A 13,295-nucleotide genomic window follows, 5' to 3' on the forward strand; every position below is an offset into this window, starting at 1 on the left:
AGATGGTCTTGGATGATTTTTTCCACGGACCCCACACTAATCTTGACATTTTAGGCTAGGTGGCAAATGGTTTTGCGACGATTTTCCAAAATGGTGACCTCCACTTGCTGGATGGTGTGTTCATCAATAGCAGAGTGGGGTTGCCATGGGATTGGAGCTGTTTGTACTAAAGTCCAACCTCATTTGAATGGACTACATCATATGATGGGGAATCGTCACCATAAACCTCTTTCATCTAACGTCTCATTTGGTGTGCAGCCTTTCAAGTAAAGGAACTTGTTGACCGCTCTTTATTCCACTGGGTCCATTATCAAACCTTACGCCATTTCAGCACCTGTAAAATCAAGACCGTTATCAGTTGTGAGTTGCAAATTGGCACGTAACCTATAGAGACTTATATCATTACACATGTCCGGGTTCAGTGTCCTGTGATAAATAGAAGTGGGTCGGGAAATCTTTAATGAACGCCCCTCTTAAGTATAGGTGGAAATATTAGATTGCTTTGAGACTCAACTTGCAATGTGCAGGAGAGCTCATGTCACCTTTCCTCGCAACTATCAAGATGCATAGATCCTGTATGCTGACGCCCTATATAACTCTATGGAAGCTACAGAAAAAGTCAAGTCAATGTTCCAACATTTAGTACCTCCCCTCTAGCTATTGTGAAACGCCTACCTCTGTACTGGCTGCGGTATCAAAATGCTGATATGGCTAACATTAGAGCATTCGCTGATACTTTGTTGCATTGGAAGCATATACATATCTGCCATTCACAGCAAAGTTTCCACGACAGTGTAGATGAGCAGTGTTTTATTTGGATGTATGTTAGTGCCAAGTAGCTGATGCACTCAACTGTCTGCCCATTTAATATTTGGGCCATGATTGTGTTACATGTCATCCCTATGACTGTTACAATGTAAGTAATGATCAGGCATCTCGGTGGTTAAATTGCTGAGATCAGAGGTTGCTCTGATTCCTGTAACTCTAAGGATGGACTTGCAGATCAAGTGTTTATTCCCAAATCTCTATATATAAAATTGAATGTGTGTGTGTCACCAACCAATCACTAAGCATCTTTCATTTCACCAGAGCTGTTTAAAAGAAGCTGAGCTGTGATTGGTTGCTATGAGCAAAAGTTTTCTCACTCCACGACAACACCTCTGCAAATACTGACTGGGTGGGAGAAATTTATCATCCCCAGAAACATAAGCTCCCAGCCATTGTCTGCCCCCCAGAAAGGAAAAGAGAGCACAGAACAGAAATGAATCACCCCCTCCCGTGCCCATGTACCCATCAGACATCCTCCATCCCATAGGCACATCTTCCCTCTTAAAGGGATCTCCAGTATGGAAGTCAGGGCAAATCCATCCAGTGCTCTGGTTTTGACCCCAGGGTCTCTTAAAGGGATCATTGGTATGGAAGTTAGGGCAATTCCACTAAGCACTCTGGTTCTGACCCCAGGCCCCTCTTAAAAGGATCCCCGGTACAGAAGTGAGGGCAAATCCACTCTGCAGTACTGATCCCAGGCCTCTCTTAAGGGGATCTCTGGTATGGAAGTTAGGGCAAATCCCTCAGTGCTCTTTTTCTGACCCCAGACTTCTATTAAAGGGATCATTGGTATGGAAGTCAGGGCAAATCCATCCAGCTTTCTGGTTCTGACCCCAGGCTCTCTTAAAGGGATCTCCTGTATGGAAGTCAGGGCAAATTGCTCAGCGCTCTGAATCTGACCCAAGGATTCTATTAAAAGGATCATTGGTATGCAAGTCAGGGCAAATCCACTCAGCACTCTGGTTCTGATCCCAGGCCCTTCTTAAAGGGATCCCCGATATGGAAGTGAGGGCAACTCTACTCTGCGTTCTGATTCTGACCTCAGGCCCCTCTTAAAGGGATCCCTGGTATGGAGGTATGGAAGTGAGGGAAAATCCACTCTGCACTTTGTTACTGATGCCAGGCCACTCTTAAAGGGATCCCCGGTATGAAAGTTGGGGCCATTCCTCTCAGCGCTCTAGTTCTGACCCCAGGCTGACGGGATGATGTGGGATATTAGGGGTAGTAGTCCGGTGGCTCTGGCTGACGGGATGATGTGGGATATTAGGGGGAGTAGTCCGGTGGCTCTGGCTGACAGGATGATGTGGGATATAAGGCGTAGTAGTCCGGTGGCTCTGGCTGACGGGATGATGTCGGATATTAGGGGTAGTAGTCCGGTAGCTCTGGCTGACGGGATGATGTGGGATATTATAGTGAATGTGGTTATGCCGAGTGGGCGGGGCTATACACTCAGATATAGATAGAGAGAGATATATATATATATATATATATATATATATATATATATATATATATATATATAGTAAGGTAGCGCTTGTTATTCAGGTAGGGGACACTCGGAGGCAGCCAAATAACCAGGTCCGGTACGGGTTTCTCATATAACTCCCAACAGTCCATGCGGTTTATTAAGCATCATAAACCATGAACAGCAACAGAAAGTTCATATACAACAGCATAGCGTCCATGACAGAGCTCCACTCTGTAGTCACACAGTTTATGCAATGTCCAATACGCAGGCTCTCTAGCCTCACAGTTATTTCACCCCGTGTGCTTCACCACACTGCAGACGTCCATTCCCTCCCCTGGGAACTCTCAGGCACTTGCAGCCATTAAACACAGCGTCCACTCGTGCTGTTAGGAAGGCAGCCACATCTTCCTCATTCGATCTCGCGTCAGCCCAGACTAGACCTTCCATACGGACCAACCGGGTCCAAGCATTCACTCATGTGACCTACCCTGGCCACCTTATATGGTCCGTAGCCACGCCCACTGGATCACATGGCTATGACCTCATCACAGGTCCTTCAATCATTCACACACATATACTTTACTATGGCATTCTAGACACCGCCCCTAGGTGGGTTTGTAGTTAACTAGTCCCATCCATCGCACAAGCTACATGGAAAACTCACCTTGACAAAGCGTAACGAAAGCTCAGCAGTACCTCTGCTGATCAACACACATATTCAAGCCTCCATCCCAAGGCCACCTACCTTGGGATACATAACAATCGTTCAGCATCCTGCCACTTATCCTCTCTTCTGGGACACCCACACAGCGCCCCCTAGCGGACACAGTGGTCACTACACCACAAATATATATATATATATATATATATATATATATATATATATATATATATATATAATGTGTTATAACTAACCGTAGTTAGTTAATATGCCCAGGCAGCGCCGGGCTCTTCAGCTAGTTCCTAATAAAACTCCGTACAATATTAGTGAATGAGGTTTTAACAAATGCACTATGATTGCCTAAGCGGCCATTCTATATTTTCAGGTGGTCTCCAATATTGTGCCTTGGAAATTGCCCAGCCCTGTTTTTTTTTTTGTTTTGTTTTTTTTTTTAAGGGTATGTTGACCCATTGCAGTTTGTATTGCAGTTTTTTTTCTGCACTAAAAACCCGAGGTGTGGCAAAAAACACTCTGCAAACAATATGCACATTTTTAAGAAGAAAGAACACCAGCACTAAATTAACATGAACCCATGTAAACGGCAACTCAAAAACAATTACAACAAAGGAGAAACACAGAGTCCAAAAAATTGCCAGAATATATACGCAAAAAATATTTATTGAAAAGTAGCCGAACCATAAATTACAAAAACTATAATATTATTATTGCGTATAAACAAATATATGGGTTCCATCATATACAATGTGACTGTATCCATGGGTGTAACAAATAACCGAAGATACAGGACGAGGTTAAGTAAGAAAATACAGAGAAACCAAGGATAATGCATATAAACATTTAAAGATATCCCCAATATCAGGTGCATATGCCTTTAAATTATTATTATTATTATTAATATTTATATAGCGCCATTGATTCCATGGTGCTGTACATGAGAAGGGGTTACATACAAATTATAGATATCACTTACAGTAAACAAACTAACAATCATAGACTGATATAGAGGGGAGAGGACCCTGCCCTTTCGGGCTTACAACAGGATGGTGGAGAAGGAGACAGTAGGTTGGGGGGTTGCAGCAGCTCCAGTGATGGTGAGGCGGTAGCTCCAGTAGTGGTGAGGAGGTAGCGGGGTCATTGCAGGCTGTAGGCTTTCCTGAAGAGATGGGTTTCCAGGTTCCGTCTGCAGGATCCGAGTGTGGTTGATAGCCGGACGTGTTGGGGCAAAGAATTCCAGAGGATGGGGGCTATTCGGGAGAAGTCTTGGAGGCGGCTGGGTGAAGAGCGAATAAGTGTGGAGGAGAGGAGGAGGTCTTGGGAGGATCGGAGATTACGTGAGGGAAGATATCGGGAGATTAGTTCAGAGATATATGAAGGAGACAGGTTATAGATGGCCTTGTAGGTCAGTATTAGTAATTTGAATTGGATACGCTGAGGGAATGGAAGTCAGTGAAGAGATTTGCAGAGGGGAGTAGCGAGGAGAGAGATGAATTAGTCGGTCAGCAGAGTTAAGGATGGACTGGAGAGGTGCGAGGGTGTTAGCAGGGAGGCCACAGAAAAGGATGTTGCAGTAGTCTAGACGCGAGATGATGAGGGCATGCACAAGCATTTTAGTAGAGTGAGGGTTGAGGAAGGGACGGATTCTGGAAATATTTTTGAGCTGAAGGTGGAGAGAGCTTGGATGTGCGGTTTGAAGGACAGGGCAGAGTTAAGGGTTACTCCGAGGCAGCGGACCTCCGGTACGGGGGAAAGCGTGATGTCATCAATTGTGATAGGTCAGATAAGGAGGATCTGTGAAATGGGGGGAAAGATGATCAGTTCAGATTTGTCCACATTCAGTTTGAGGAAGCGGGAGGAGAAGAAGGAGGATCTGGCTGAAAGACACTCCGGGATTCTGGACAGCAGAGAGGTGATGTCTGGGACAGAGAGGTAGATCTGAGTGTCATCGGCATAAAGATGGTACTGGAATCCGTGGGACTTTGAGTTGCCCCAGGCCAAGTGTATAGATTGAGAAGAGTAGGGGTCCTAGAACAGAGCCTTGGGGACTCCAACAGAGAGAGGGTGGGATGAGGAGGTAGTGTGAGAGTGGGAGACGCTGAATGTGCGGTTGGAGAGGTATGAGGAGATCCAGGAATATAGAAATATAGTGAGCTGTTCTAAAGTGCATCTGTGTCATAGTATTCCTATATCACTCTGTATAGAACATTTTTACCAGGTGTCATAAAAGTCAAGATCAGGAATTAATTACCCATTTGAAGTGAAAAAGCTCGCCTGGACCCCGGTCACATACCCCGATGCGTGTTTTGCGTTCAAATGTTATCGCTCACTATATTTAAAGGCATATGCACCTGATATGCACTCTGTGCGCATCTACTCCCCCTCCATCCTCCAACTGGCTGTCATATACCGCCCCCCAGGGCCAGCCACCACCTTCTTTGACCACTTCACCACCTGGCTACTTCATTTCCTTTCCGCCGACATCCCTGCTATCATCATGGGCGACTTCAACATCCCCATTGACACTTCCCTCTCAGCTTCCACTAAACTTCTATCTCTCACTTCCTCCTTCGGCCTCACTCAATGGTCTTCTACAGCCACCCACAAAGATGGCCACACACTGGACCTCATCTTCACCCGCCTCTGCTCTCTATCTAACCTCTCTAACTCACCTCTTCCTCTCTCTGACCACAACCTTCTCACATTCTCTTCCCTCTCCACTCCATGTCTACAATCCCCACCCCACAAACTTTCACACCCTCGCAGAAATCTTAAACACCTTGACCTACACTCATTCTCTGAATCCCTCCTCCCTCTCACAGATATAAGTTCCTTACACAATGCGGATGACGCTGCTGCTCTGTATAACACCATAATAGCTGTAGCTTTGGAATCTGCTGCCCCACTTACACATACCAAAGCTCGCAAAATCAATAGACAGCCCTGGCACACCAGCCTGACCAAAGAACTGAGGCGAGCTTCCAGGGCTGCTGAGCGCAGATGGCAAAGATCCCACTCCAACGAGCACTTCATCACATTCAAACAGTCCCTCACTACTTTCAAGACCACACTCGCCACAGCTAAACAAACCTACTTCTCATCTCTCATATCCTCCCTGTATCACAACCCTAAACAGTTATTCAACACCTTCAATTCTCTCCTCCGTCCGCCAGCACCTCCTCCCTCCCCACTCATCTCAGCTGAAGACTTTGCCTCATTTTTCAAGCAGAAGATTGATAACATCAGAGACAGTTTTGGTCAACAACCCCCAGAGCCCCTCCTCTTGACTTCCCAGCCCTCCACCTCCAAAACCAACTTCTCCACCATTACAGAAGATCGATTCTCCACTCTACTCTCAAGATCACATCTCACCACTTGTGCACTTGACCCGATCCCTTCCCACTATATCCCAAACCTCACCACAGTCTTCATCCCAACCCTAACCCATCTCTTCAACCTATCACTAACAACTGGTGTTTTCCCCTCAAGCTTTAAACATGCCTCCATCACACCTATCCTCAAAAAGCCCTCTCTTGACCCATCCTCTGTATCTAGCTATCGCCCTATATCACTTCTCCCCTATGCCTCCAAGCTACTGGAACAACATGTCTACCTTGAACTGTCCTCCCATCTCTCTTCTTGCTCCCTCTTCGACCGCTTACAATCTGGCTTCCGGTCACACCACTCCACTGAAACTGCCCTTACTAAGGTCACCAATGACCTCTTAACCGCCAAGAGCAAGCGACACTACTCTGTCCTCCTCCTCCTGGACCTGTCGGCTGCCTTTGACACAGTGGACCATTCCCTATTATTACAGACCCTCTCATCCCTTGGCATCACAGACTTGGCCCTATCCTGGATCTCATCATACCTAACAGACCGGACATTCAGCGTCTCCCACTCACACACCACCTCCTCACCTCGCCCCCTATCTGTCGGAGTCCCACAAGGTTCAGTCCTAGGACCCCTGCTCGTCTCCATTTACACCTTTGGCCTGGGACAGCTCATAGAATATCATGGCTTTCAGTATCATCTCTATGCTGATGACACATAGATCTACATCTCTGGACCAGATATCCCCTCCCTACTAACCAGAATCCCTCAATGTCTGTCCACTATTTCATCTTTCTTCTCTGCTAGATTTCTGAAACTTAACATGGACAAAACAGAATTCATCATCTTTCCCCCATCTCACGTGACCCCCCCCCCCCAACAAACCTATCCATTACAGTAAATGGCTGCCCACTCTCCCCAGTCCCACAAGCTCGCTGCCTCGGGGTAATCCTTGATGCTGATCTCTCCTTCAAACCGCATATCCAAGCCCTTTCCACTTCCTGCCGACTTCAACTCAAAAATATTTCACGAATCCGTTCATTCCTCAACCAAAAATCTGCAAAAACCCTAGTCCATGCCCTCATAATCTCTTACCTTGACTACTGCAACCTCCTGCTCTGTGGCCTCCCCTCGAACACTCTCGCACCCCTCCAATCTATTCTAAACTCTGCTGCCTGACTAATCCACCTGTCCCCCCGCTATTCCCCAGCTTCTCCCCTCTGTCAATCCCTTCACTGGCTCCCCATTGCCCAGAGACTACAGTACAAAACCCTAACCATGACATACAAAGCCATCCACAACCTGTCTCCTCCATACATCTGTGACGTCGTCTCCCGGTACTGTTATGAATGAGTCACCGTAGGAGGCAAAAACAGAAATGCTATCTAAGTCCAGAAAACCAGAGAAGTTGGCAGCTATCGGATTGCAGACCCCTGAACCTATCAACACAACTAGCAGTAGCCGTGGGGGGTTCCTACGATGACCTAGACCCCTCGATCACAGCCGGAGAACTGCCTAGCCTAAAGACAGAAAGGGAAATCTAAACTGCCCCAGAGCAGACCCCAAAGCAAAAGGCAGCCCCCAACATATAATGACGGTGAGGCAAGAACAAAGAACACTAACACAGACAGAAAGATAGACTGAGCAAAGACGGGGCCCAAGCTAACTAGATAGGAAAGGACAGGAAGGCTGCTGTCTGCAATCCGTGAAAAACCCTACAAAAATAAGAGCCAACAAACTGACAGTGAAAAAAGGCCCTGAAGACGCTAAGCTTCAAAAAGCTATGTCAGTACTCAGGAATATTCTGAAGACAGAGCAACAGGCAAAAGGAGATTCAGCTCACCCCAGCAGGGAATGGCAGAATCCAGAAAAGCAAGGCAAACAAAAAACAAAACACAAATGCTAACAGGCAAAGCAGAAAACTTAGCTTTAGAGGAGCAGGAATCAGACTGGTCTCAAAGAAGTCCACAGAGAAATCACCCGCAGGGCAGAAGGGCGTCGGCAGCCTTATATCCAGTCCGTGACTCCACTCAGCCAGTCATCATCATTAGACTCAGGTGCCTGATAATCAGGCTCATTACCTTCCTTTACCAGAATAGGGAGTTCACCAGATCTCAGTGACGAAGGGGAAAATGAACTCACAACATGGTACATTCCTGCACGCAACCTCCGATCCTCACAAGATCTCCTTCTCTACTCCCCTCTTATCTCCTCTTCCCACAATCGCATACAAGATTTCTCTCGCGCATCACCCCTACTCTGGAACTCTCTCTACCACAACATATCAGACTCTCGCCTACCATCGAAACCTTCAAAAAGAGCCTGAAGACCCACCTCTTCCGACAAGGCTATAACTTGCAGTAACCACCGATCGACCAAACCGATGCATGACCAGCTCTACCCTCGCCTACTGTATTTTCACCCATTGTAGATTGTGAGCCTTCGTGGGCAGGGTCCTCTCTCCTCCTCTACCAGTTATAACTTGTATTGTTTAACATTATTGTACTTGTTTTTATGTATACCCCTCCTTACATGTAAAGCGCCATGGAATAAATGGCACTATAACAATAAATAATAATAATAATAATAATATTGGGGATATCTTTAAAGGTTTAATTGCATTATCCTTGGTTTCTCTGTTTTATCTTACTTAATCTCGTCCTGTATATTCGGTTATTTGTTACACCCATGGGTACAGTCACATTGAATATGATGGAATCCATATATTTATTGTTTATAAGCAATTAATAATATTATAGTTTTTCTAATTTATTGTTAGGCTACTTTTCAATAAATATTTTTTGTGTATGTATTCTGGCAATTTTTGGACTCTTTCTTCTTTGCTGTTATTCACATTTTTGTTGTGTTTTTACTTGTGTTTTTGCAGTATTCTTGCATTTTTCCCGTTCATATGAATAGGTGAAGAAGTTGTAAAAGCGCTGAAAAAATTTACGTGTTGCAATATTAAAAAAAAAAAAAAAATACAAGGGGAAAAAAGAGGCTTTTGAAATCTCATTGAGTTTGCTCGTATTGTAAAAAATGCCATGTGTAGTAAATATACTGTAATTACCTTATATAATTTTGAGGGGGTATTTAAAATGCTTTTTTTTCCCTCCAGGTGATTGTGGGCCACCTCCAGTTATACCACACACTCAGCCAGTTGCAGAGACATCTGGAGTCCCTGGTGATACTGTTGTCTACGTGTGTGATCGGAACAGTGGGTATTATGACATTCCTGGCCAAGAAAAAACCATTACCTGCAAGGATGACAACACATGGTCATCAGTCCCTGAATTCTGTGCAAGTGAGTGTGCTTTTACATATACACATTATTTAAGGTTACTATGTATCGTCTACATGATATACAGTAAGAAAGTATCTAATGGGTTTTTTCCAAGAATTATATTAACCCCTTACCTACAATTGACGTAATATTCCGTCCATGTGACCATGGACCTAATTACCATGGACGGAATATTACGTCACCATGATCAGCGGCGCCCACGTGGTGAGCGCCGCTGATCGCGGCCGGGTGTCAGCTAATTATCATAGCTGACACCCGGCACAATGTGTCAGGGGCGGTCACGGACCGCCCCCGACACGTTAACCCCTTGCACACCGCGATCAAACGCGATCGCGGTGTACCGGGGGTTAAAGGGAAGCATCGGCAGGGAGGGGGCTCCCTCCGTGCTTCCCTGAGCCCCCCACAGCAGCGCAATGTGCAGCGCTGCTGCGGGGGGCTCCTTTCCTCCAGGCCCCCGAATCCAAGATGGCGACGGGGGCCTTCGGGGGCCTGAGGAAGCTGGCTTCCTCAGTGCCTGCAAAGCGCAGGCATGAGGAAGTCTGCAGCAGTGCCTGTGACAGATCGCTGATCTGTCACAGTGATCTGTGATGTGACAGATCAGCGATCTGTCACAGGACAGTGATGTCCCACCTGGGACAAGGTAATAAAGTTAAAAAAAAAAAAAAAGTGTTAAAAATAATTAAAAAAAAATCGCTAAATAAATTAGTAAAAAAAAAAAAAAAATATTCCCCAATAAATCCATTTTTTCAAAATAAAAAAAACAAAAACAATAAAAGTACACATATTTGGTATCGCCGCGTCCGTAATGACCTGCCCTATAAAACTGTCCCATTAGTTAACCCCTTTAGCGAACCCCTTAAAAAATAAAAATAAAAAACGAAGCAAAAAATAATGATTTATTATCATACCACCGAACAAAAAGTGCAATAACGCGCGATCAAAAAGACACATATAAATATCCATGGTACCGCTGAAAACGTCATCTTGTCCCGCAAAAAACGAGCCGCCATCCAGCATCATCCGCAAAAAAATAAAAAAGTTATAGCTCGCAGAATAAAGCGATACAAAAATAATTATTTTTTATATAAAATTGTTTTCATTGCAAAAAACCGACAAAACATAAAAAAACGACCTAAATGAGGTATCGCTGTAACCGTACTGACCCGAAGAATAAAACCGCTTTATCAATTTTACCGCACGCGGAACGATGTAAACGCACCCCCCCAAAAGAAATTCATGAAATGCTGGTTTTTGTTCATTCTGCGTCCCAAAAATCGGAATAAAAAGCGATAAAAAAAGTCACGTGCCCGAAAATGGTACCAATAAAAACGTCAACTCGTCCTGCAAAAAATAAGACCTCACATGACTCGGTGGGTCAAAATACGGAAAAATTATAGCTCTCAATATGTGGTGATGCAAAAACTACTTTTACAGTAAAAAGCGTCTTTTAGCGTGCGACAGCTGCCAAACATAAAAACCGCCATAAATAGTAAATCAAACCCCCCGTTATCACCCCCTTAGTTAGGGAAAAATAATAAAACTAAAAGAAAATGTATTTATTTCCATTTTCCCGCTAGGGTTAGGGTTAGGGTAGGGTTAGGGTTAGGGCTAGTGCTAGGGCTAGGGTTAGGGTTAGGGCTAGGGCTCAGATTAGGGTTAGGGGTGTGTTGAGGTTAGGGTTGGAGTTATAATTGGGGGGTTTCCACTGTTTGGGCACATCAGGTGCTCTCCAAAGGCAACATGGCGTCTGATCTCAGTTCCAGCCAATTCTGCGTTGAAAAAGTCAAATGGTGCTCCTTCCCTTCCAAGCTCTGCCATGCGCCCAAACAGTGTTTTACCCCCACATGTAGGGTATCAGCCTACTCAGGACAAATTACAAAACAACTTTTGGGGTCCAATTTCTCCTGATTGGGGGCAAAAATATAATTTTGCGGAAAAAAATGTTTTTTTTTATTTTCACGCCCAGGCGTTATAAACTTCTGTGAAGCACTTGGGGGTTCAAAGTGCTCTCCACACATCTAGATAAGCTCCGTGGGGGGTCTAGTTTCCAAAATGGGGTCACTTGTGGGGAGTTTCAATAGTTTAGGTACATCAGGGGCTCTCCAAACGCACATGACACCCGCAGACCAATCCATCAAAGTCTGCATTCCAAAACGTCACTACTTCCCTTCCGAGCCCCGACGTGTGCCCATACAGTAGTTTTCTCCCACATATGAGGTATCAGCGTACTCAGGACAAATTGGACAACAACTTTTGGGGTCCAATTTCTCCTGTTACCCTTGGGAAAATAAAAAAAATTGGGGACTAAATGATGATGTTTGTTGAAAAAATACGATATTTTTATTTTCACGCCCGGTCGTTATAAACTTCTGTGAAGCACTGGGGGGTTCAAAGTGCTCACCACACATCTAGATAAGTTCATTAGGGGGTCTAGTTTCCAATATGGGGTCACTTGTGGGGAGTTTCCACTGTTTAGGTACATCAGGGGCTCTCCAAAAGCAACATGACACCCGCAGACCAATCCATCAAAGTCTGCATTCCAAAACGTCACTACTTCCCTTCCGAGCCCCGACGTGTGCCCATACAGTAGTTTTCTCCCACATATGAGGTATCAGCGTACTCAGGACAAATTGGACAACAACTTTTGGTGTCCAATTTCTCCTGTTACCCTTGGGAAAATAAAAAAATGGGGACTAAAAGATGATATTTGTGGAAAAAATACGATTTTTTTATTTTCACGCCCGGACGTTATAAACTTCAGTGAAGCACTGGGGGGTTCAAAGTGCTCACCACACATCTAGATAAGTTCCTTGTGGGGGGGGGTCTAGTTTCCAAAATGGTGTCATTTGTGGGGGGTTTCTACTGTTTTGGTACATCAGGGGCTTTCCTAACGCGACATGGTGTCCGATCTCAATTCCAGCCAAAAACGTCAAATGGCGCTGCTTCCCTTCCGAGCTCTGCCATGCGCCCAAATAGTGGTTTACACCCACATGTGGGGTATCAGCGTACTCAGGATAAATTGCACAATATCTTTTATGGTCCTGTTACTTTTGGAAAAATAAGAATTGAGGGTGAAAAGATCATTTTTGTGGAAAAAATATGATTTTTTAATTGTACTGCTGTACGTTATAAACTTCAGTGAAGCACTGGGGGGTTCAAAGTGCTCACCACACATCTAGATAAGTTCCTTGGGGGGTCTAGTTTCCAAAATGGTGTCATTTGTGGGGGGTTTCTAGTGTTTTGGTACATCAGGGGTTTTCCAATCGCGACATGGTGTCCGCTCTCAATTCTAGCCAAAAACGTCAAATGGCGCTGCTTCCCTTCCAAGCTCTGCTATGCGCCCAAATAGTCATTTACACCCACATATGGGGTATCAGCGTACTCAGGACAAATTGCACAATAACTTTTAAGGTCCTGTTACCCTTGGAAAAATAAAAATTGGGGGTGAAAAGATCATTTTTGTGGAAAAAATATGATTTTTTAATTGTACCGCTGTACGTTATAAACTTCTGTGAAGCCCTTGTGGGTTCAAAGTTCTCACCACATATCTAGATAAGTTCCTTGGGGGGTCTAGTTTCCAAAATGGGGTCACTTGGGGGGTTTCTACTGTTTAGGTACATCAGGGGCTCTCCAAACGCGGCATGGCGTCCGATCTGAATTCCAGCCAATTTTGCATTGAAAAAGTC

At 44.9% G+C, this 13,295-nt stretch overlaps 1 protein-coding gene across 5 annotated transcripts in view; it reads left to right on the top strand.

Moving 5' to 3' along the window:
- Positions 1-13,295, top strand: part of LOC141099141 (C4b-binding protein alpha chain-like) — a 243,872-nt gene that overhangs the window by 61,354 nt on the left and 169,223 nt on the right. For all 5 annotated transcript variants that reach the window (XM_073587276.1, XM_073587279.1, XM_073587281.1 and 2 more), the window contains exon 3: positions 9,424-9,609. In XM_073587276.1, coding sequence (XP_073443377.1) covers positions 9,424-9,609 — 186 coding nt within the window. The remainder of the gene's footprint in view (positions 1-9,423; positions 9,610-13,295) is intronic.

This window comes from Dendrobates tinctorius, unplaced genomic scaffold (assembly GCF_039654945.1).
Source record: "Dendrobates tinctorius isolate UK_male_01 unplaced genomic scaffold, ASM3965494v1 ptg000098l, whole genome shotgun sequence".
Lineage (NCBI taxonomy): Eukaryota > Metazoa > Chordata > Amphibia > Anura > Dendrobatidae > Dendrobates > Dendrobates tinctorius.